At 44.3% G+C, this 25644-nt stretch overlaps 1 protein-coding gene across 2 annotated transcripts in view; it reads right to left on the bottom strand.

Annotated features, from left to right (window-relative positions):
• Positions 1 to 20192, bottom strand: part of PDE1C (phosphodiesterase 1C) — a 648265-nt gene extending 628073 nt beyond the window's left edge. For both annotated transcript variants that reach the window (XM_088464282.1, XM_088464275.1), the window contains exon 1: positions 19766 to 20192. In XM_088464282.1, coding sequence (XP_088320408.1) covers positions 19766 to 19899 — 134 coding nt within the window. In that variant the 5' untranslated portion in view covers positions 19900 to 20192. The remainder of the gene's footprint in view (positions 1 to 19765) is intronic.
• Positions 20193 to 25644: the final 5452 nt, after the last annotated feature.

A 25644-nucleotide genomic window follows, 5' to 3' on the forward strand; every position in this document is an offset into this window, starting at 1 on the left:
CAGGGAGGCTTTATGAACCCACTTTGAATGCACTGTTAATAGCAAGGACAATGTACTGTACTATGAGGTTTTGTTAACACTTTTAACAGGCTTTGTTTTTCAATGCTCTTGTGTGACCTCTATCCATCATTTAGGCAGGATACAAGTTCTAGAAAATAAAGCATTAGGATTTAGTCAATATTATTGGTGATTATTAAACCAGGTATGTTTACAGGTTAATCCAGCAGAGTTGACTTGTTTTCATGATCCATTTTAATTAAAATAACACTAGAACACACCTCATACCAGGGGCTTATTAACACTGGAGGGGGACCATGTACAGCGTGCCCTCTCCTTTGAGCAGTGGGACACCCCTAAACCCCACATCTTAGCTTGTGCCAGCAAGCGGGTCCCTCCTCCTCTACGGCACCATTTTCTCAGTGACATTTGGGAAGATGGCTCATGCACCAGGGTCTTTACTTTCACTGGGCAGAGCCAAATTCCTGAATATGTCACTGGGACGATGGCACCGTGGAGGATGAGGGACCCGCTTGCCAGCAAAACTTAAGTACACCCTGCACCCATTGTATATACGCCTATACCCAGGGCTGGCGCTACCACTAGGCAAATTTAGGCAGCTGTTTAAGAGCGCTGGCCACTGCAGGGCGCCGCTGGAATAAAGTGTAGTGTGGACCGCACTACACTACTAGGAACAAACACACGGCCGCGGCAGCTGTGTGTTTGTTTTAGCAGCCGATGAGAGTCAAACAGACTCTCATTGGCTGCTGCACCCACTGCCGGAGCCGGGCTGAAGCTCACTCATGAGATCCATTTTCCAGCTCCCGCAGTGGGTGATGGGAGAGACGTCATGACGTCTTTCCCATCAAGCAGAGCGGGCCGGCCCGGGGGGACAGAGGAGTGGACACCAGAGCGGGGATTAAGGTAAGTGGAGGGTTTCGTTTTTTCTTCCGTGTGTGTCTGTCTGGGATTACTGCTGGGGGAGGTGGTATCACTACTTTGGGCACTGCTGGGGGGAGGCTACTACTGGGGGCACGATTACTACTGGGGGCATTGCTGGGGGAGGCTACTACTGGGGGCACGATTACTACTGGGGGCATTGCTGGGGGATGCTACTACTGGGGGCACGATTACTACTGGGGGCATTGCTGGGGGAGGCTACTACTGGGGGCACGACTACTACTGGGGGCACTGCTGGGGGAAGGCTACTATTGGGGGCATGACTACTACTGGGGGAGGCTACTACTGGGGGCACTGCTAGGGGGAGGCTACTACTGGAGGCATGATTGCTACGGGGCATTGCTGGGGGAGACTACTACTGGGGGCATGACTACTACCGGGAGCACTGCTGTGGGGGGACTACTACTGGGGCACTGCTGGGGTACGACTACTACTGGGGGAACTACTGGGGGCACTGCTGGGGGGATGACTACTACTGGGGCCTGAGGCACTGCTGAGGGCACTGCTAAGGGGAGGACTACTACTGGGGGCACTGCTGGTGGGGGATTACTACTGGGGCAACTGCTGGGGGACTACTACTGGGGGGGATAACTGCTGGGGACACTGCACTGGTGGGACCACTACTGGGGGCACTGCAAAGGTGGGGATTACTGCTGGGGGCACTGCATAGGTGGGGGACTACTACTGGGGGCACAGCTGGGGGGGAGACTACTGTAGCCACTGCCGGGGGAGACTACTTCTGGGAGCACTGCTTTGGGGGGACCACTCCACTATTGTGGGCACTGCACTGGGGGGGTAGTACTGGGGGCACTATATAAGGGGCACTGCACAGGGGGGACTAGTACTGGGGGCACTATATAAGGGGCACTGCACAGAGGGGGACTAGTACTGGGGATATCATATAAGGGGCACTGTACACAGGGGGACTACTACTGGGGGCATTATATAAGGGGCACTGCATATGGGGACCACTACCTGGGGCACTATATAAGGAGCATTGCGTAGGTGGGACTACTACTGGGGGCATTATTTAAGGGGCACTGCATAGGGGGCCACTACTGGGGGCACTGTATAAGGGGCACTACTGGGGGCACTGCATAGAGGGGACCACTGATGGGGGCACTGTATAAGGGCTTGTGTAGCTATCCGAGGGTGTGGGGGGGTGGGGGCGCAAGGCTGAAGAAATGCCTAGGGTGCCAAGAAACCTTGCACAGGCCCTGCCTATACCCAAGGCTATATTTCAGACGAAATGGTCTGGAATCCACTTGTCATCGTTGCAGTTGCGGGCCGGAGCCATCCAGTCACAGTCCTTGAAGAGACAGCCACAGCGGCCGTAGCATTGGAAATATGGCGCTGGCTGCTCCTGATTGGCTGCCAGTCCGTGAGCTATGAGTGGCTCGTGGCCGGCACCATATTTGAAATGCTGCGGCTGTCTCATCATCATGACAGTGGAGGTGGCTCCAACTTCAGTCTGCAGTCGGAGGCCCTTGTCCACACCTGAGTCTCAGAGCAGCGCCAGAAGCATCGGAGCCTCCATAAGAGTTGGGTAGGACACGGGGGCACTTTAAATTATTTGTGTGGGCGTAGTATACCATGAAAGTGCTTGATTAGTGGCTCAGCTGTAGGAGTTCAAGCAGAGCACTTCCACTGCGGCTGCCAACCAGGCCACATCCCTGTAGAGTTGCCACCTTTAAGCTCTGTGGCTTATTGGATAATTGCTGAGCTATTGTATATAGTAACCTCTTATACCCCTTTCAGACATACCGAGAATTCCTGGGATTTGGCATGTCTCAGCCAAATTCCCGGGTTGCTATGTCTGCAAGGTATCTACTCGGGAACAGGTTCCCGTGTAGCCGACCTTTCAATCGACCAGGGAATTTCCCAGGACTTAAGTCCCGAGAAATTGCCCTGCTTATGTCTGAATGGTGCTACCTGGGAATTTACTCCCGGGCTGCACCATGCAGCTTTTATATTGAGTTGGCAGTGCAGAGCATCCTATAGGACGCTCAGCGCTGCTGCTTTGAGTTGGCAGCGCAGCGCTGCTGCTTGAGTTGGCAGTGCAGAGCGTCCTATAGGACGCCCAGTGCTGCTGCTCACCACCCCCCACGCTGGTGGCTGTGTACAGAGAACTCCAGCCGGACGCCAGGGACACACGCTGGCGCTGGAGATCGCTGGCGGGTCTCTGCCACAGCGGGCCGCCCGCACTCCCGCTGGACCACCAGGGCAGATATAAATAATTTAATATTAATAAAATAAAATGGCTGCAGTGATTAGTTGACTGCCTGCTGCATGATGATGACATCATCAGCGACAGCCGGAGAGGGGATAGGCTAGGAAGGGCAGAGGGGAGGCAGGTGATATTAAAAACTAAAAAACGCAGCTTATGCCTGAAAGGGGTCTACCTGGGAATTTCCCGGGTAGACACTGTAGTGTGAAAGGGGGGTCTCGACCAAATACCCGGGAATTTGCACAGGAGAAATTCCCTGGTCTGAGCAGTAAATTTCCTGGGTCGTATGTCTGAAAGGGATATAAGTGGTGGATTTACAGATCTAATTTGTTACATACATGTGGTTATCAATTTGATATACCAGTAAGCATTTGCTCTAATTCTTTTATATTCAAGTGAATTCATTAAAAATTCTCTGTTATACAGATATTCTTAAGTTTTTTTTTCAAGCACCTGTGTTTTCTTGTGGTCTATTTGGATTGTTTTTTGGGAGTTGCAGGCTCTTATCACGGCTGCTGTAAAGCTTGGATACTCAGCGCCTCAGGGTATCTGTGATGTGACTTTCCCTATATATGTAGGATGGATTCTGATTTTCTGTGGGTGTATGAATTTACAGCAGTTTTTTTCCTATATGATAGATTGGCATGTTATAATAACACCCACCCCCACAGCCCAAACTTTGACAATTTTTTTTTAAATACCAATTGATGCCCCACCCACTATAGCTCCACCCACATTGTACACAGCTCTGCCCACCTCTGCCCCACCCCCACAAAAATAGCACTGCCTGTACCTCATACTTACCTATTGTCCCTGAGTGTCCATAAGACTCCCAGGATTTGAGGGAGTTCTTAATGTGGGAGAGAGGACAACCTTCCTGTATTACATCAACATTTGCAGTAAAATGAGTAGGCCTGGGGCAATTCGTTGTGAATAGTGTCATTGTGGCATTTTGCAACGGGTGCTGGGTTGAGATGATGTGATTTATGGAAACCCCAAATAATTGCCCCTGGGACTTCTCACTATGTAGGGAAGTCCCACAAAGTTGGCAACTACAGTAATGGTGCGTACACACTGGGCGATTAAAGTGGACGACTGAACGATAACGATATCGTTATCGTTCAGTCGTCCACTTTATCGTCCATTTTTAACACAAAAAAGATGAACGATGACGACGACGCGCGTTCCCGCGGGTCGTTCGTCATCCTCGTTCATCGGGCTGACATGCAGGCCAACCTGACGACCTCGTCAGGTTGCTGCATGTCAGGGAATGGGTGAGAGAGCCCGGCGCTGAACGATATCGCTAATGATATTGTTCAGCGGCTGTGCTCAATGTCATGAACGACATTGAGCACAGCCTGCCGGGGACACACTAGACGATATCGCTCAGGGAGCATATCGTCTAGTGTGTATGCACCTTCTGTTACAACTTGTGTGACCAATTTGGAAAACGACTTTTTCTGTACTGTACTATATGTATTCATACTTGCCTATCTTTTAATATCTCTTCCCGGGAGAAGCCCGGGTAAGAGAAGCAGGAGGGTGGCGACGGGGTCAGGGTCTGACGATTCGTGTCATTAAGCCTCGCCCCCTCACAGTAAAATTGCAGCGATTGGCTAGAATTTACATAGGAGGGGCGGGGTCAAATTACATGATTCATGTAGAATCACGTCTTAAGCCCCACCCCCTACACGGAGACCCGCAATAGCCGCGGGAATTGTCCTCATTCTGCCCACTTCACTAGGAAGTAGGCAGAATGCGGGAGAAATGCCTACCCTTCCGGGGTAGCGGGGGGTTACCCGAAAAATCAGGAGCCTCCCGCGAAAACCTGGAAGTTTTGTATGTATAAATGTATTAATACAGAAGTGTACATCCAAACGCAGTGTAGAATTAATTGTACGTACTTTGGGTTATCTGGACATGTTTCATAAACAACCAATATACAAACCTCTGCATCATTCTCATGAATCAGAATTATTTATAACACAACAGAGTATGTCTGCAGAGACTTATATAAAATCCTTTATGAAGTGTGACTAAACCTGAAATGCAAGTTACTTAAAATAAAAGGAAAACTAATCACATTAACAAATTCCAAAATAGCTCTCTTAGTGAATGTTAAGGCTTCCTAGTTACTGCTTGGACTTCTGAAAACAAATAGGCCTATAAACAGGACGTGTTGACAGCTACACAATACCACATATATCCTGACAAACAGAAGGTTTTTAATCATGTAAATATAATTTTTTTGCTCACTCAAGGGGTCTATTCATTACCACTTAATTTCTACAAAAACAGGTGAAAATTAACATTTTCACCTGCTTTTGTAGGAATTAAGTGTTCGGGCCAATCGTCAAAAAGGTAAAGCAGGAGATATCACCGATATCTACTGCTTACCTTTCACTTATGATGTGGCCTCTGTCCCCATACACTAGTATGGGGACAGAAATTCATCAAGCTCTGAAAATATAATATTTTCGGAGCTTGGCTGCGGGAGCATTCACCATCTTCTGAAGGCGTTTGCTCCAGCTCGCAGCGCATACCCTGCTCCTTCCATATGGTAAGGAGTCCCGAGTTACGGAAAGGGATCTTTTTAGATCCCTAAACCCCTGTCTGGCTCCTTCTGCCGGATGTTGGGGGCTTTGTGCGCCTGTGTAAACTCTAGGTCACACAGGCGCACTAGTGCTAAGTGTCACTGCTCCATTCGGAGCAGTGCTTTGGGGAGATCGCTGATTTTCGGATCAGCTGTCTCCACGCCAGAGCAATGATGAATTGCTCCAGCTCTTGTGTCAAGTTAGTATGTTAATTATCAGTATCCCGATAATTAACATAATGAATAGACCCCTAAGGGGCAAATACAATCAGGCGTGAGTTTTACCATGTGGGGAAAGCTCCAGGATTAACACCCAGAATTATTCAATTATTTAGTCTTTTCCCCGCACGGTAAGACCCCTGATAACATGTGGTAACCTACAGATTCCCTGTAAAATGCATAATCTGATGGGTTTCCCCATGTGTTAATTACCAGAGGTGCATTTTTACGCAGAGGAGAAGTCCACCCCAGGGTTGCCGACATTCTGGCTTCCCCCCCGGGAGAGGGCAGCCAGATCGGCAAAGCAAGGGGGCGTGGCCGCCATTGGGGACAGAGCAGGGCATGGTCACACGATCGCAACGTTTTGGCCCCACCCCTGCTACACAATGCTGAGACTACTGGCATTGTGATGCAGGGGGCGGGGCCAAAAATGACGCGATTCAGCATGGATCGCGTCACCCCCCCCCACCCCCCTCGCTGCGGGTGCTTCTGTTATAATCGCGGTGGGGGGGCGGAGGGGGGGGTGGCAGCCGGGACCGAGAGGCTTGCACCCAATTTTCTGAAGGCTCCCGGCCGAATTTGGGAGGGTAGGCAAGTATGGTCCACTCTCTGGTAATTAACGTTCAGGGTGATTGAAGCGCCGACAATTAGCTGTGGGGTAAACCCTCTGGCTAATTGGATATGCCTCCATATGTCTGATGCACAGTTGATTGTAAGCCTGTCTGCATGTTTTCGTACAGTGCTTGCTCCAGGTAAAAACGTACACAAGTACAAGCAATGCAGCGCATGTGCATTTTTCAATACAGTGCATACATCTCTGCACGTGGGTGAAGAATAAGATATGCATTTAGTTTGGGGCATATAATGCAGGAGCAATTACATCTGACTTGCATTCATATCAGTATAATCACAAGGACTATTTATGAAGCTGTTTTCCCAGCTTCATAAATTGCTCAGCTTCTCGCAGTTTACCAAGAGGTAAACTGCAGAACAATCACTGATTTCTCCTGTGATACCGAATGGCGGCCTGAGAAAATTTAACAAGTGGCAAAATTCTCAGCATGGCATTGGCTATACCCGCTAAAGGTTATAACTAATGCCACGCTCAGCAAAAAGGCTTCACTGGATGCCACCCCATACACGGATCATGTTAGCTGCGCGCAGTCGACGCATAAAAGGCTTTAACTCTTGGCCAGCATAATTGGCTGCCAGTGACCAGGAGACAAATCTTGCTAAGGAGATACTCGGTGGTAAATTGCTGCAGTACATTATTATTTATCACTGCAATATGCAGCAATGCAAATGATTGTTACCGCTGTTCCATAGTAATAAACCCCTAATACTCCAAAATAAAATTGGTGCATGTTTAATGCTGCTTTTGCAATATTCTGTCTATTAAATAATTGCTAATTAACCTTACTAGCCAACACGGACTTATGGAAAAGCCTCATAGACACCAACTTAGGGTGGCATGTGTGTAGAGTTGGCATTCTGCTTACTTTGGGCCTTAGTCAGCAAGCAACGCACAGGAGAGAACGCACACACCCTGCCGCTGCGAGAATATGCTAATCAATGCATACGCACAGAGACCGCAGCACATCTTCCCTTTACTCAAAGCCTGATCAGTACGCAAGATAGCGTAAACATCGGTAACATCGAGATCCATCGACCACATTGCATAATAGTGGTTGACCAGACCTCACGCAGGATCTTGGCAACTTCCTGTGTGCATGGAGTCTCATCACTGCGTCCGTCGCCGCACTGGCTTACTTATGGACACCCCTAAAACGGCATCCCAATGCACAGGTAGGCCTGCGTTCACCTGACTACCCCCATCACCACCCACAAACAGCACTTCCTGTCAATTATGAACTGAAGGGGTCTGCGTACACGCTGTGTGTAGTCTGTGTACGCTTACCCCATCGCATGTGCAGTACAAAACCATTGGCCAAGTGCGTGCGTTCTCTCCTGTGCGTTGCTAGCTGAATCAGGCCCTTTGTGCACTGTATCTGATTCAGAGATGGACGCAATCAGGGCCGGATTATAGGCAGGGCGAACGGGGCAGTCGTCCAGGGGCCCCCACACACTGGGGGCCCCCACACATTGCCCCTACCTGGCCCACTCTGCCACCTACCTTGCCCGTCCGGCTTCTGCAAGCATAGCTGACTGCAAAGTCAGACCCTTCCCCTACTTACCTTCCAGTCCGTGATCCAGTTCGGCTTTCCCTCAGGCGGAGTGCACCTCGGCGCTCTGCTCGCTTGTCTGGCTCCCTACTCTACCAGCCCAGGCTGCATTGATGCTCCTCAGTGTAAGCCGGGGCAGTGACAGCACCTCCAGCAAAAGGATGATGGCAGCCGATGGCGCGATGCGCACCACTCGCGGTCACTGGGGTCCTGACAGGTAACTCACCTGTTCCTGGCTCCCTCCTTGTATCTGTGTGTGCGTTCTGCACTCCGCTGCCCATTGTGGCTGTGATGGGGGGCTCCAGCAACCTTGCATTCCAAGATTGCAGCTGGCTCCCCAGAGACCACCCTCCCTGCCAGATGCTCTACTGCCCCAAAGCTCCTTACAAATGCCACCTGCCATGTGTCATACTATCATGCAGTGGCATATGAGTGACAACAGGCGACTAGCGTCAATTTGATTGGTTGGGGCCCCCACAATTTAGTAGCCCCGGGGCCCCCACAAGTCTTAATCCAGCCCTGGACGCAATGCAGATTATTTGCCATTACACACACGTGTCAGCCACATTGTGCAGCGATTATTTTGCAATTACGCCAGCACAGCAAATCCATTTGCAAAGTGAGTGACAGAAAGTCACCGTTTGGGGCAAATAAACGGGGTGTGGCTAGGCAAACGCAGGCATCTGACCATTTAAACACCATTTCACGGGCATGCTTAGATTAGACATTGCGATTTCCTGTGCAGCATGAGAGCTCTCTGTGTGTCAGAAGAGCTGCAGTGTATGCGGCTGGCCAGACTTGACTTACATATTGCGTGACTGGCTGCTGTATGTCGATGGTACTTATGTTTACGCTGTTGCACGTCGTCGTACGGATATAAGAAGGCAGTAGTGGGCTTCCCCTATGCTCAGCTGTGCTTTGGAAGGCATTAGCATATTTTATCAAATGCAATCTGTGAGAGTATGCAGTTGCGTTTGCATTAGCGTGCATCTCTGAATAAGGCACTTTGTTTACATCTTGCAGGGCGTGGCACATGGTGGCTACGATGTGATTCAGCACGAATGGCCCCCAAGACTGTCCACTTTTGCTTTGGAAGTGGGTAGCCACTGGGGGGTGCGGGCAGCAATGGGGGGAACACTATGCCTCTCTATGCAGGGCGGCTCGGCCGGGTCCCCGGGGATGCGCTATGCTGCGGCCAATCCCCTGACAGCTTGTCAGGGATTGGCCACAGCATAGCGCGTCCCCGACCCTCTTTTAAAAGTGAGTCCCCGGTCTTCTAGAACAGGTAAAATACATGCTATAGCGCGTATTTGCGATCACTGACCGTGCAACACTAACAGAAATCAGGCTGCTTCCTCTGTTGATTGATGTTTTAGTGCAACAGTTTATACAATAATCTTTACTGATTTCTTGCACCATATTTCAGAGTGCTCCGTTTAATCAACAATGTCTTTGATTGCTTGCTCCAGTTGCATCATAGATTATTCTAATGAATACAGACATTTACAGATTTGCTTACAGCACTGGCACTATCAGTGCAGCTAAAAACATATAAGCAATTCTGAGGTTTAAATATTTAAAAGGTTGATGTTTAGAGGTGATTTTTTTTTAGAGACAAAAACACAACTTTATAAATGACATTTATATTTAAGAGTGGCAGGGAGCGTTATCAAAGCTTGGAGAAGGATAAAGTAGAGGGAGATAAAGTACCAGCCATTTAGCTCCTGTAATTTTTCAAACATAGCCTGTAAAGTGACAGTTAGAAGCTAATTGGTTGGTACTTTGTCTTCTTAACTTTATCTCTTTCCAAGCTTTGATAAATCTCTCCAACATTTCTCAAAACTGGTGCAAAGGAAAAAGGTGGAGGTGCCCATAGCAAACATCTGCCTGGTAGCTATGGCAACAACAACTTTTCCCTTTGCATATGATTCTAGAGGACTGTCCTGCGGTCAGGACCACAGGCGTATTTATAATGGGTCAGGACCACAGGTGTATTTATAATGGGTCAGGACCACAGGCGTATTTATAATGGGTCAGGACCACAGGCGTATTTATAATGGGTCAGGACCACAGGTGTATTTATAATGGGTCAGGACCACAGGCGTATTTATAATGGGTCAGGACCACAGGCGTATTTATAATGGGTGCAGGGTGTGCGGTGCACATGGCCCCTGGGTTCAAAGGGCCCCTGCACTGCACACCCTGCACCAGAGTATACTTGTGCTGGCACGTGGGTCCCTCCTCCTGTGCGATGCCATCTACCCAGTTACATCTTTGGGAAGATGGCACTGTGCAGTGACAGCAAACACCCTGGCACTGTGCCAGAGCCTTTGCTCTCTTGTCCATATGCGTCACCTTTTCGAATATCCCTAGAATGATGGCGCCACGTAGGAGAAGGAATCCACTTGCCAGCACAAGGTAAGATGCGGGGCTTGGAGGGGGGCAGCACAAATTTAAGTAAAAAAGATATCTTTAAAAGTAAAATTTAGACTGCATCTAAAAGCTAAACATCATCACTTGCCTCTTTATTGTCAATGATAAATGTTTGTCTTTTATCTTTTGTCAACCCAGTAATAAAAAATTGTTATAAAAGCAGTATATTTACAAGCTTGATTAAAAAATAAACCTAGATGATTAAGTAATCATCAGACTGAGAGGGACACTTAAGTATCCAACTGGCAGCGGGGGAAACGTGACATTGGTCCGGTGCGGGGACAGTTGCTCCGAAAAACAGCTGTCCCCTCGGTTAGTATCGCAGTTACTTACCTACCCCCATCGCTCCCGCCTACGCATGCGTGACCTTGGGTCACGCATGCGTACAGATGCCGGGGAGGTAGTGAGGAGGTGGCGGAGGGATTCACTCGGATTCCTCTTCGCATTCCTGGAACTCCTTCCCAAAGTAAGGAGCGGGGATCCCAGAACAAGCGCCGTCTGAAGCTGGCCCTTGTTCTCGGAAGCAAAGAGTTTGCTGAATATCAGCGGACCTTTTCAGACCCCTGAAGATGAATGGCCCGGTAACTAAGATATGGTTACCGGGCTATTTAGTTTTGATGAACAGACCCCCCAGTGTCCATAGGTTCCCATTAAATTTTAGCCCATCCCCCTTCCCTCAGAGGGAAAGATCACCCAGTGGCTTTAATTTCCACCCTTCCATCAAATTAAATCATTTGTAAATTGCGAGACAGATTTTGTAATATATATGCTAGCGTGTCCTTGCAAGAAACAATACATTGGACATACTACCAGGAAATTTAAAATTAGATTCCTTGAACACTGTCGGAACATCAAGAAGAGATATTTAAATCATAGTCTGTCGCGTCACTTTGCAGAGACACATAATGCTGATTCAGAATTGTTAACTGCTATTATAATAGAACAGATTGGACACACAGAAAGAGGGGGGGGACAGATACCATAAATTATGCGCTAGAGAAGCGTATTGGATATATGTAATGCATACACTTTTTCCTGAAGGACACAATGAAAATATTGAATTAGATATATAATTTATATTATACTCTATCTCTGTCCCCCATGTATACCTTGCTCTCTATAGATCATACTTATCAATACTATTTTTATATTTATTTTTCTCTAACATTATTCTCTATTCCCTATATTCCTTATCCTCTCCCCGTTCTGTTCTTTATTATTATATTTATTATTTATTCATTATTATTGTTTTTCAATATACATATTATTTGGATGATTTATCATTTATTATACTAGAATTTTCATTTGAGGACGCTATTGTGATATATATTTGCGTGGGATCTGGAACCATCTAGGCTTGCGTAATCATATGATGGCAACATAGAATATTATGTTTACAATAGAATAACTGACTCTTGATATATGTCTATTTTCAGGCCTCAGTTCAATCACACCGTGTTTCATGAATATATCTGTTTCTTTTTATATATTTCTCTATATATGTATATCTATGTAGTATGTTTTTTAAAAATATTTATGGATCATTATGGTATTATAATTATTATTAATTTTTATCTATATTGTTCTGCATGTCTTATCTATGTATTATTTAAATTTTATTGATTTTATATATTATATATTAATTGTTTAGTTGTATATCTGGTGCAATACGTTCTAAGTGAGACCATGGTAAAACAATCACAATTGCCTTTCATTATTAAATCATTGATGATAGGTGTATAAACTGTGGAGCCAATATAAACCTCCACAGGAAGTGAAAAACCATCTGAGCCCTCCTTCTGAAGAAACCGGGAGCATTGTCCCGGAGAAACGCGTAAGGCTACAGGGCGATACACTGTCTCTGAAAAGACCTGCTTCTCCGTGATTATCCCCAAGTGAGAGAATCCTATTTGACTCCACGCCGGCAGCAGCTGCATCTCACAGCCTCCCTGAGTAAGAGTGTCACACCTTGCCTGCGGTCTGAGTGTTCCCATTCATTCAGACTGTGGAGGCTCTCTCAGGTGAGACCCGAAATCTTTTCGGCAGCAGCTGCATCCATTTCCATGGACGAGAGCACATTACTCTCCCCACCGGCTGAGCCCATACAGTGGCACATTTTCTACGGACGTTCCATCGGTCTTGGACCGCTTCTGGCTGTGCATTGCCGCGGCCAGCATACGTATATCAGCCACACGCTAGCGGATTCCTCCCATCGGACACTGTTTGAGAATCAGGTGAGCCGCAAGATATAGTTATCATACATCACGGCTCCCATAAGAACAATTTTTTTTTTATCTGGAGAACAGTATACCAGCTTGTCATTTGTTGAACACTTACCCATTGGGCTTACATCTAAGTGGAAGTCCTCCCCGATATCACAATATTTGTGTCTACATTATTCTGGAAAATATCAACTACTCCAGATAGATTTTTTTATATTGACTTCCTATGAGATACAGTGTATTGATTTTTGTGCACGTCACATTGTTTTATTGACTGCTACATTTGTTATTAAACTGTATATATTGTCTCTACTAGCGCTACAGTATTCCCTTTTCATGATCATAAGACAATGTTGTTTTTCACTTGCCTCTTTATTGTCAATGATAAATGTTAGTCTTTTATCTTTTGTCAACCCAGTAATAAAAAATTGTTATAAAAAAAGTATATTTACAAGCTTGATTAAAAAATAAACCTAGATGATTAAGTAATCATCAGACTGAGAGGGACACTTAAGTATCCAACTGGCAGCGGGGTAAACGTGACATTGGTCCGGTGCGGGGACAATTGCTCCGAAAAGCAGCTGTCCCCTCGGTTAGTATCGCAGTTACTTACCTACCCCCATCGCTCCCGCCTACGCATGCGTGACCTCGGGTCACGCATGCGTACAGCAGCCGGGGAGGTAGTGAGGAGGTGGCGGAGGGATTCACTTGGATTCCTCTTCGCATTCCTGGAACTCCTTCCCAAAGTAAGGAGCGGGGATCCCAGAACAAGCGCCACTGTAACCCAGTGGCGTCCCTTCTCGTGGTGACACTCGGTGCGGGGAGGGTTGCAGTGCACGCTGCGAGTCTGTAAAAAAAGGGGTCGTGGCCTCGTTGGTAGGGGCGTGGCCTTGCTGGTAAGAGGCATGACCCGAACCCCCGTTTTAGTCACTCCGGGGGTCACAGAGGTGTGGACTGCCCCCGGGGAAAGCTCTGCTCTGTGTGCAGTGCCAGCTCCCTCACTGTGTCAGGAACCGAGAGCCGCACGTAATGTTACAGTGTAGCACCTGCCTCCTGTCACTGAGGAGGAGTCGGCACTTTGGTGTCACCCCTCGAAGGGCGACACCCGGTTGCGGCCTGCACCCTCCTTGTGATGCCACTGCTGTAGCCATAATAACAAAACCAATATTCAGTCTATTTCAATGATGAGCAAATTGATATTCTTCAGCCCAAAACCAACCTCTACACCTCTATATACTGTAACTGTCTCCCACTTACTCAAACATGCCCTTCTCTTAGGTCCCAAAAATACCCAGGATTACAATAATTAAACTGGGATTCCAAACAAGCTGTGGACTGGCACGGGGTGGGTTGCTACTCACTATTCGGGTCTGGTCGCATTTTCCAGTCCTCTCAGGCTCTCCCAGCTGCTTAATGTAGAATAGATGGAGTTCCATAATGTAACTGCTCTTAATCACTAATAGTCACTGAACTGCATGCTTCATGCCAATCAGTGACTGGAAAGCATCCATATCACAGGATTCCAGCTCTCCTACTGCAACTGCACCTGGGAGATAACTGGACGATGTGCCCAATTGACAAAAGAAGCATCCTCTCTGAGCGCCACTAAAAAGGTAAGTGAAAGAAGTAGCACATGGTGCAGATACATCCTCTTCCTCTGATTGGATGTGCTGCGTGACCCCCCCCCCCTGTGCTGTGCAGGGCAGGTCACATGATGCAGACTCATGAGAATCAGTGCAGGTTACGCCACAGACTGGGGGCTGAAGGCACTCCAAGACACATGTTGCCCACTACTGGTCTGGTGGGAGGCTGGTGGAAACAATTTTTTTTTTGTTATAGTCTAAAACACATTTGTGGCATTTGCATCATGCTACTGAATACAAAAAGAACTTATTGAATAATAATTTTTCTGGTAATTTTATCTAATTTCTTAATTTATTATCTTTTGTTCATTAGTTCAGTTGCACTGTTGACTTGCCTCTAGATGGCACTGATCTGCTGGGGTATGATACATTATTATAATATTATTATTACATTTTTATGATTATATTTTGCCAAAAAAAAGATTGTTAGATTTCCCAGACAGAAAATGATCTGGAATAGTTTTAGTTTCTTCAGTATCCTGGATCTTGATAAAATGCATTAAAGCATATGATGATGTTTCAAAATTGAGAATTAAAAAAGGGATTTTAACAAATTTGCAACAATTCACAGGTGAATATTATTATTACAGTTATGTGACATCATTTGAAGGCAAATATACAAATGACAATGATAATTTTTTTTGCATGGAACATAAATATTGGCTTAAATATACATATCTATGAGTTAAGAAAATACCTATGCGTCAATTTGTAGATTATAGTAGAAAGTCAGATATAATATTCTTGTACACAGTATTTATTTGAACAGTGCTCTTTATTTATTTATTTATTTATTTTTGGTATGTTGTATTGTCTATAACTTGGTTTTCTATTGTTCAGTGCTCCATAATATGTTGGTCTTCTATAAATAAAGGCTAATCATGTCTAAGGTAAATAAAAACAAGTGTGCATTATAAACAACCAAAAATAGGGGCAAAATTCAATACTATTCCTTTCAAAGAAGTATTAATCCGTTGTATTCTCCCTAGTCATACTTGTCAATTGCATTGCGTATAGAGAAATGATAGACCCCGATGATATGGGGAGGAGTGGCCAAATTCTGTTGGCATGGCCATGCCACCCCCTCCCTTCCCAGAAAATATGAATGAAAATTGCTTTGCAAGTCCCTGCATGCTGAGGAGGGGGTGTCCATCCACTGCATAGCTGGCCAGGCCCCTTGAAAAATCCTGGTCCTGGTTATTTAGTACCCCCCCCTTCCCCAGTCTCTCCCCCTCCTGGCCAGTTGTCCCAATTTTCATTTTCAATCTATTTCAAGCGGCCGAAAGGTGCATAGCTGTGACTGAAATGGACATGACTGTGGCTCAAATGGGTGTGGTTCAGGTGGATCTAAGCTTAATATAGGTACATCATAGACTAATGCATTCTGACTTTACAATCGGAAATGTGGTCAGATATGTATGTTTGGCAGGTCATGCTGGGACTTGTATTTCCACAAAAAAAAACTGGAGAGCCACATTGCATATATGCATTACATGAGCTCTTTATTTTAAATACAGATTAAAAATAAAAAAAGACTGCTGATTATGAAGATATTGAATGTTCATAACTGCTAAAATTATGTAACAATTATGTGCAAAATCTACTGGGGATTTGTAAAAAAAAAAATGATTTTCATAGGTCATTTCCTTGTAATCTGGAGCTTGTATTGAATATATGTACAGCTTCATCAAGCTCTGATACAGGTTTACACAGTTAATCTTGTGCTTATTCTCCTGAAGTCAGTGAAGGTTCATTTTATGGGATTATGTACAGTATGACAGTGAGGGATTGGGAAAGGAGGTACTTGCAGTATTTATTGTTTAGCCACTGCCTTATCTAAATGCCAAATAATATTGAGATGGTTCAATACAATTCATGGTTAACTATTAAAAGCACAGGAATTTGCATGCCACATTAGCAAAGTAGGGTAACAGAGGTAAGATGCTGTGCGTTTACCCTACTGAAAGAGAAGTATATGGGTCTATATCAGTGATTCTCAACTTTAAGTCCTCAAATACCTCCAACAGGTCATGTTTTCAGGATTTCTTTAATCATGCACAGATAAATGCATCTATTTTGATTGGTCAATAATTATCACACCTGTTATCACAGAAAATATTAAAAAGCACTGGTCTAGACCACCCACTGAGATGGATTTTGTATCAGAGTGTAACTCGTAATTAGAAGAAATGGTAATGGTGATCTAAACTGTCCAGGTGCAGGTAAGTGGTACAATACCCATGCATACATATTCAGTTACTTACTATCAAAACTAAAGCACATATCTAGTCCTGCTAACAACCCTTATTGGAAAATCTGGACAAACTAAATTCTAAACAATGACCCAGATCAGACCAAACCATTCTTCAACCAATAATTTCTTGGGAGTTAATGCCATTTTCTCACAAGGCTACAACCATTCTAGGTGCATTGGTCTCCAGTACAATTCTGGTAGGCATATTTCCATTCTCTTTATTTATTAGGTTCTTTGCCCAATACTGTACTAGTTGCCCACAGTATTAAAAAAAAAAAAAACACAAGTTGCTAAAATTAATATATTCATAGTAATTGAGTTTACAGCTCATTTGTTAACTACAGTCCTGGCAGCCACGTTGTGGGCAAAGGGGCCCATGTATCAAGCTCCTTTCTCATAAAATCATGAGGAAACTACAGCTTCTGCATGATTTTATATATCCCAGCAATGTAACAATAGCCCAGTGGTTCCCAAACTATGTGCCGTGGCACCCTGGGGTGCCGCAGGACACTTGCAGGGGTGCCACAGGTTGGAAATCCATTACCAAATCAAATTTTGTTTATGGTCAATGTGTTAGGCAAAGCCAGTGTTGTTGGCTGCCAATCATAAAATATGTGTACAAACAGAAGCGCAGCCCTGACTATCACCACATAACTAACCCTAAGGATAACAGGTAAGCAAAATGTACCTAATTTAATCATTATTGCTGAATTCCTCAATAAGAAACTTTCAAGGGTGCCATGAAAAAAATACTGCTGCTATGGGTGCCGTGATCCAAGAAAGTTTGTGAATCACTGCAATAGCCTAATGCAGCAGATTTAACAGATTTCTCCTGCAAAAGGCTAATTAGTGCTACAAACTGCAGTCCCCATTATTCTCAATGAGGACTACTGTCTAGCCCTACAGTATGTACCAAGCTCCAAATGGCATAGCTGGGACAGTATACACTGGGACATCTAAACATAACTGATTCCATAAGGTAATTTACTGCAGTATTAAAATAATCATCAAAGTTCAAATATTCTTACTTGATGCAGTAAATGAATAGCACATAAACCTATCATTGTTTGCACTTCTCTGTTGTAATCACAAGATAAAATCATAACATAAAAAAATCTCTGTTTTATACCAATTTGCACAGGACAGTGCTGCCTTATGAGTTTAACACAAACTGGCAATATTTTGCAACTGTACTGTACATAAGTTACAGCTGTGACTGCAGGCCACAGTGGCTGTTATTTGGGAGGCTAGGCACCATTTAGCAGTGCATTCCTAAACAAGTGTGTAGGAAACGATTTATTTCTGTCTCAGCAAAACAATTCTTGACATGATTGCATTTTACTTTGTCATTAATGTTCTCTTTAAGCTCTGAAACACCACTTAAAAAATTCAAATAAAATAAGAAAAGTAACATTTTGTAACTTACCAGTAACAAACACTTACTGAGCCAAACACTACTATATACTTAAATATTTTCTTCTGTGGTATGTGCTGAACTGTGATCTTCTATATACAGTAATAAGAACTGATTGTAAAAAAGTTTTAAGTACGGTATACCTTGATGAGAAATTAAGCGAATAAGAACAATATGATAGATAGACAGACAGACAGATAGATAGATAGATAGAGAGATAGATTAAACTCTGTAAACTACTGTATGTGGTACCTGTAGTGTGTTAAAGAGAACACTATGCTCAAAAAGTAAAATATTCCCCAGTTCATAATAATATAATTTGCTAACTGTTATAAATTTTTCTTCTACAGTCTTTGCAATAAAAATATTTCTCACTCACTACTCATATCTCCGGTATTTCCCTGGGTGTTAGGCGGCCCAGATGACTACTTTGTTGAATGATTTATGCTGCATTCTGTAAACTAGTCAATAATTATTGTTTGTGTTATCAATTGTGTGATGAGAATAGAATAAAAAACAGGAACATCTCTTATGAATCAGGTATTTAGCACAGGGAGCCCCGGAAGCAGATAATCAATGCTATACTGGAAGGTCTATGCAGTCTGATAAGAGGTGAAGAAGATATAAAACACTATGTTATATGTTTTATTCAAGTGAGACGGTCCTCTGAGTCACCTTAGTAAAATAGTTCTATAGTGTGTGAATAATCAGCTGATATTGATGTGAATCAGGAATATCAGATACTGTAGCACCACAGGACAACTTCATTCTGGATATTTCACTGTGACAATGTCATTCCACCTACTACATGACATCCATAATGCAGGGTGCCAATGTATGTCTGCACAATGTATATTACCTGTATAACCTGCCACTGATTCATATATAAACTCTGCTATAATGTACTACTAGATTAAATATAATATCCAAAGTGTACTTGATATGGTATTAGTCCAACCTTGTGCATTATACAAGTGAATTTCTTTCAGCACTTGAAATATAGAAATAAAAGATATTGTATAGAGAGAAACTTTTTCTTTGGATTGCTAAGTTTACGTTTTACTATGGCCCATAGTCTATATGGGTTAAACACCTGAGTGCTCACAGTCCTCCTAGCAGAGTTAGTGTTCTGCAGAGACTGCATTACAGTCTCATAACCTCAGACACTCTTACATCTCTGAGAAAAACATATACAGCCAAGGTCTATTAATATACAGTGTCAGATAATTATCAATGCATAAATCAGGCCCCAAAAAACAAATCCCATTTTGTATCCATGGTGAAACATATGGAATAACAGCGCTGTGAAGATAATAACCCCCATTATGTGTAATAAAAATCATAAAATAAAATATATCAACACTTGACAATCCTCACCATCTATATGCACTCAATTAAATGTAAGTTTTTAAATGATAAAACTTTCAACCATGATGCTTTTAGTTTTTTCTTTTTAAACAGAAACTTTCACATGTTGGACATTTTCTAAACAATGTTTAGCAGACGCTATTTAAGACAAAATTAAGTGGGCAGTACATAGAAAATATAAAAATATAAATATATATATATATATATATATATATATATATATATATATATATATAAAAGACTAGTACTTACAGTCCTCTAAGACGTAGCCAGATTTTCTCAATCTGGTCTGGCTGCAGATATTTCAGTGAATTGCTCTCAAATTCTTCAATCTCCTTTGTGGGTGACTCCATGGCTAAAGGTTTGTGACTTTGGTTGAAGCTCATGAAGGATGGTTACTCTGAACAAACAAATACCAATACATACACAGACAGACGGAACACACTTCACCTTTAACACTAATGGGGAGCATCAAACATTTTCCTAATGTTTCTTCTTTTCCTTATTACTCCCTTTAATTTATTTTCCAGATTTGTTCTCTTTATTACAGAAAGTGTGTGCTGGCACCAGGAGTTCCAGGTGTATACTGGGAGTAGCTGTGGCAGAATGCCATGATCCTGAGTCTGATGTAAGGGATTAGGCTGATCTCTAGATTGAAATCACTACAGATTTTTTTTTGGGAAACGATAAGCCAGACATACAATCGGTAATACCAGCTGAAGACTCTATGTCGTTGGAAAAAGGATAGGAAAAAACCACTCTGACAACAAGGTGGGGAGTACAGAGCAGAGGCATCCGCACTGCTTCTAATATGTGTATTCCTCCCATTTGATGGACCTTGCGTGTTCTTTACTCCAGGATGCTCTGAATGCCAGCCCTTGTCCCCTCCAGCACTGCTTCTCCCTCCCCTTACTCTTTGCCTCTCTCCTCCCTTCTATCCCCTTTCCACTACCAGCAGCTCCGCTGACAGGCAAGAGAACTGACAAGTGAGGGAAAAGTCATCCCGTAGCCAGCCAGGGATATGCCTCTAACACATGCACACACACATACACGCTTCTTCTCTCATGCACAGATGCACTAAGCAGGCTGCAGGAAAAATTGGCTGCTACTTGGAAGAAATGGGGGTGGGTTGAAGGAAAGTAATAATAAAACTGGCTCTCGTTAGCACAGTGATATATAGGAGGGGGATACTGGCAAGGTGCTGTTTGGAGTAGATCCACACAAAAGACCAAGCTTTTAAGGTTTAAAGTTGGCTGCATAAAGAAATCCATAGTCTCACACACTGACACACAGCAGCTATGTAGAAGCCACAGATACACGTTCACATTCCAAATAAGACAAAATGTCCTATGTCAGAGAGATATACAGCTGCCAGCAAATGTTCACTATGATATTTAATTTGTTTCATTGCTAACTCTCATCTCACTCAGCTTCATCAGGAAGGCCATTTTATATTAGGGCATTTCCAAAACAACAAGGGTGAGAACCAAGTCACACACCATGTTCATTCACTCTTGTCAGCCCTTGGCATCTGGGTTTATCCATCAATTGACCTTTTTATGCATACGCTGGTTGTGCAGATAAATCACATGGGAAATTAGGATTTTGTCAGAAAATTATCAAGGAACCAGTTGTGAAAACTGCCCATTTAAACAAAAATAATATCTGCCAATTTAAATATTTGTATTGTGTTGTTTTTTTTTAAAACTTTTCTTGTTGCCTTATGGTGGTAAATATTTTTTAATTTGTTATAATAATATTGCATCTACCAGAAAAATACCCTTAATTATAAGCATTTAGGCATGCACTAAATGATACCTGTGCCAACACACCACTGCTGTTCACACGAGTGACCCTACAAGCTGATGTCACACTAAAACACTGGAAAATCATTCATGCACAATTTTCCAACTTTTATTCTAACCCAGTGGTTTCCATCTCCAATCTACAAGTACTAAACAGGTAATGTTTTCCAGATATCTTTAATCATGCTCAAGTGAGTTCTTCTATTCAAGCAAAAAGAACAACCCTGTATATAAGTAGACCTTATGCCACATTACATATGAAACACAGCAAATTCTGTTACTACACAAATCTGGATGAGCCACACTGCAGAGAAAACTGCTAAGTCTATAGGGTCTATTTATCAAAGTTTTTTTTTTATAAAATTATGTAGAAACTTCAATTTCTATGGCTTACTCCTCTTTATTAACTCAATTTGGTGCCGCAAGGCTGTGTACCCTTAGATCTCGCTGGGATACTGATTTGGGCACTTTGATAGATGAAGAGTGGGATTTCTTGATATCAGCAAAAACAACTTTATATTCTGCACAGAGGCCCTGATTCAGAGCCGGACGCTCTGACAGAGCGCTCGCTCTGAATCAGGACGTCTTTTTTTTTTTTATGGAGCGACCTCCTGGCCGCTCGCATTGCTGTGGGTTGCCAGGATGATGGTCGCGATGGTAGTAGGGTCTCGTGGCCGCAAGCCCCAGAGTGCTTTCGGCTCAAACAGAGCCGATAGCTCTCCCACTGACATCACTTGTGATGTCAGTGGGGCCACCCCCAGACGGTAGGGGTTCTCATGGGAACGCCTCCATCTGGGCAGCCACCCCCCTGGCCGCCCACCAAAGGGGGCATGCTGTCACTCAACATAGACAGCACGCCCCCTTTGGTGCGAGACCCGGAGCGACGGATTGCCCGTTACTATCTGGGTCTCGCGCATGCGCACAACGGAGCCGGCTTCGTCATGCGCATGCGTTCTGGGCCACCATCGACCCAGTTGCGAGCACTCAGCGCTTGCGACCGGATCTGAATCAGGCCCAGAGTTTACTGGATGCCTGGCCGCCTTCATAGTTTTGGAGGGCTGGCCTCAGACGCATATCCTAAGTGTGCCTTGTCATCTGCTGGTTTTTGGCATTTGCTTTGGTCCTGTTGTCGGTGGTGCTGCTGCGTCTAACAAGGGCTGTTTATGGCTGTCTGCCTGTGCGGGGTGAGCGCGTCTGTTTGGGGCCCCCTCCTCTCTATACGGCGGCCGGCTGCGCACTAAGAGCAGCGCCACAACGGTAGACTCTGGGCACTAGAATGTGCGGCCAGTTTCCAGGTGTTTTCTCTACTGTGCATGCGCAAAATGACAGGAAAATGGCCGCGGCTGATACAGGTGCTGACGTGGGGCTCCCTCGGCGGAGTGGTAAGTATTCAAAATATGGGTGCAGGGTGTGCGGTGTGAGCCCCCCCTGGACCCAAGGGCCCATGAGCCCCATACACCCTATAATAGAAATACCCCTGTCTACCTCCCATCGCAGCTGCACTCACACAAGACTGTAGTGTACTGAGGGCTTAGAATTTGTACTTTTTACGCAATTGTGCAAATTTGCACAATGTTGCGTGGTCGGACACATGGCACAACTCAGTCATATCTGGCCCTGGAGTCTAGCCTTTTTCTCAGATTAGCTTCGTTGTCACACTACTATAGCACATAACTCCACTAGTGGTGTACTTATACTTCTTTTAAAAGCATTAGTACGAAACAGATGCAAATTCAGTAAAAAAAAAAATAAGTGATGGGACACATGGCTTAGTAACTTTTTTGTGGCGCGCAAAGTGGAGCTATTTGGCGTGATTTGAGGGTTAGTGAGGAACCATCTGTAATATTCTGGGAATCCATGAGGAACCATCTGTAGTATTCTGGGAATCCGTAGGACTCCCCAAACACTTGGTCCTCTGGATGTTCCAGGAAAGTAGACAAGTAAGACATAGGGATAAATTTAGTAAGATTAGTTTCTGGTTGAGTTGGTGTTTTATTACGATATGGGTGTGATTTTGTAAATTGGAGATTTACTAAAGCACAAATCGAAAGCAAATAGCATGTGAAACACGACTTCACACTCCAATATACGGCAATACACGTTTGGACTGAACACTGCATAGTTAACATTGTCAGGAATACAAATCACCAATTTACTGAGAATCGTGTTATTCAAATTGATGAAAATCACACCAATAATTGCAGCAGAATGCACAAAATAAATAGGCCTGTCTGTGAGCAGCGTGTTTGAATAAAGCACTGCACAGATCAGTATGATATATGTAGGCCTTTGTGTTTAAAGGATTAAACAAAGGTTTAATGAAAACAAAATGGCGTGGGGTCTCCCCACCAAAAGCATAACCAGCCACGTACTTCTGAGCCCGGTCTGGTACTGGAAAATTGGGGTGCAAACCGGCATGTGGTCACCTCTATTTTTCAGTAACCAGCACCGGACTGAACCAGCCGGGAGGCTTACGTTATAGAAGGGATTCCTTTGCCATAATGTAAAATATAAATACTCAAATTGGCATGCCAAGAAGACCGGTAACATACATGCACATTTGCATGACTTTGATTGACACAACTTCATGTAATTAAAAACAGATGCAGATCGACAAGGAGACACATACATGACTGTAAAAAGTCGTATCTGTTGCAGGTGTCTGTGAGGCTAATGATGATGACAGGGCCAGCACTACCTAAACCCTTCTTATTGGCTGATTGCAAAATCCTTTTTGAAGCTTTCTTTGCTGGTCATGCATAGGTTATGTTTTTTGTATGTTTTACATTTTTTTTCTGTACACGAGATGAAGAGTTGTACCTGCTGTATTACAGCTTTACTGATAGCTAATAGTGAATGCGTAAATCACAATCCAAGCAAATGGTTAAAAAAAAAAACATTGGTCTAAGTGTATGTGACATATCCCTGCTATAAACTGGGCACATAAGCTGGTGCAGACTTGCAGGACGTATGCCCCAGCATTTGAGGGTAAATATGCTGTTTTTCTGTGTAACTTTTTGGAGCATAAATTATGTCCAATATGTTTCCAGCTCAGCTTCAGGCACTGTGTATCCTTACCCAACCCCTCTCCCTTCCCCCCCTAACCGGTGTGGCGCACGTACAAAGGGTGCAGGGTGTGCGGTGCACATGGGCCCCTGGGGGGTCCTCACACCTCACCCATTACTTTAATACTTATCTCTCCAAAATCCCGCGTCGGCAGTGACAGCGCTACACAAATCACCAGGAAAATGTTGTGAAAAGCAAAAACCAAAACAATTTGGGAACTTACAGTACTGTATATCAATAGCAAAGTCAGTTTTAAAACATAAGGGGCCTAGTTCTAATCGACGGATCGCCCAGATTGCTGTACTAAGTATGCAAACAACTGACCTGAGAATATCGGTTTCTTGGGCATGCCGGCTCATCCAGCATGTCTGTCCCATGTGATATTTTGTAAGTTAAAAGTAAGTTGCATCGGGCAGTGTAAGCCCAGCCACCACTGACCGACAGACATTTCCCCTGTTCCTTCACAGGGAAGAAACAGGGAAATGTCTCCTCCCCGGGGGGCGGAGCGCAGGTATCGGGTGCCATACACTGGGAGATATCTCACAGTGTATGCCTGTGATATCTACTGGGTTTCAGCCTGACAGGCATTTTATGTGCCAGTGTATGCCCAGCATGAGTCACACGCAATAGTTAAAAAGTCTCACAGTAGTGATTGAGACACACAGTCTCAGAATTGTAGTGGAAATGTTTTGGGCATACCTGGGTGGTGACTGAGAGGTGACTATTCTGACGTACGGAGATGTACCACCTTATGGGCATGTTGAATAACAGGTTGCAAAATGAGATGCTTTACATACTCTGATGTAGAATCTGCATCTAGCATGGGGCAGGTGCAAGTTTCTATTGTGTGTCCTACTGTAGTGAGTGTAGACACACTGCAAGTGGGATTGTTGCATCTAAAGACACATAAAGTGGGCATCCCAGTCCTTGCTCACTCAGTTGGCACTTGTACACCAGGGGAAAGGCAGATACCAGCATTAGCATTAAGTCAGAGACACGACTACGGCAAAAGACGCTAAAGCAGAGGCAGTAGTGTGCCACTCTGAATCAGCCCAAGATTTTCAATACCCATAACAGAATTTTTGAGCTATATCCAAGCAGCATATACTAAAATAGCACAGTAACCCAATAACATATAATTATAGACTCAGTTGTCTTCAGACTTTTGTTGTCAGCTAAGGCCAGAATCTTCTATACTCCAAACACACTGTAACCCAAATAGAAAATCACAAGCTTTTAGACTAGTGTAGAATTGTTCAT

This window comes from Taudactylus pleione, unplaced genomic scaffold (genome assembly GCF_031769625.1).
Source record: "Taudactylus pleione unplaced genomic scaffold, aTauple2 ptg000054l, whole genome shotgun sequence".
NCBI classification, from domain to species: domain Eukaryota; kingdom Metazoa; phylum Chordata; class Amphibia; order Anura; family Myobatrachidae; genus Taudactylus; species Taudactylus pleione.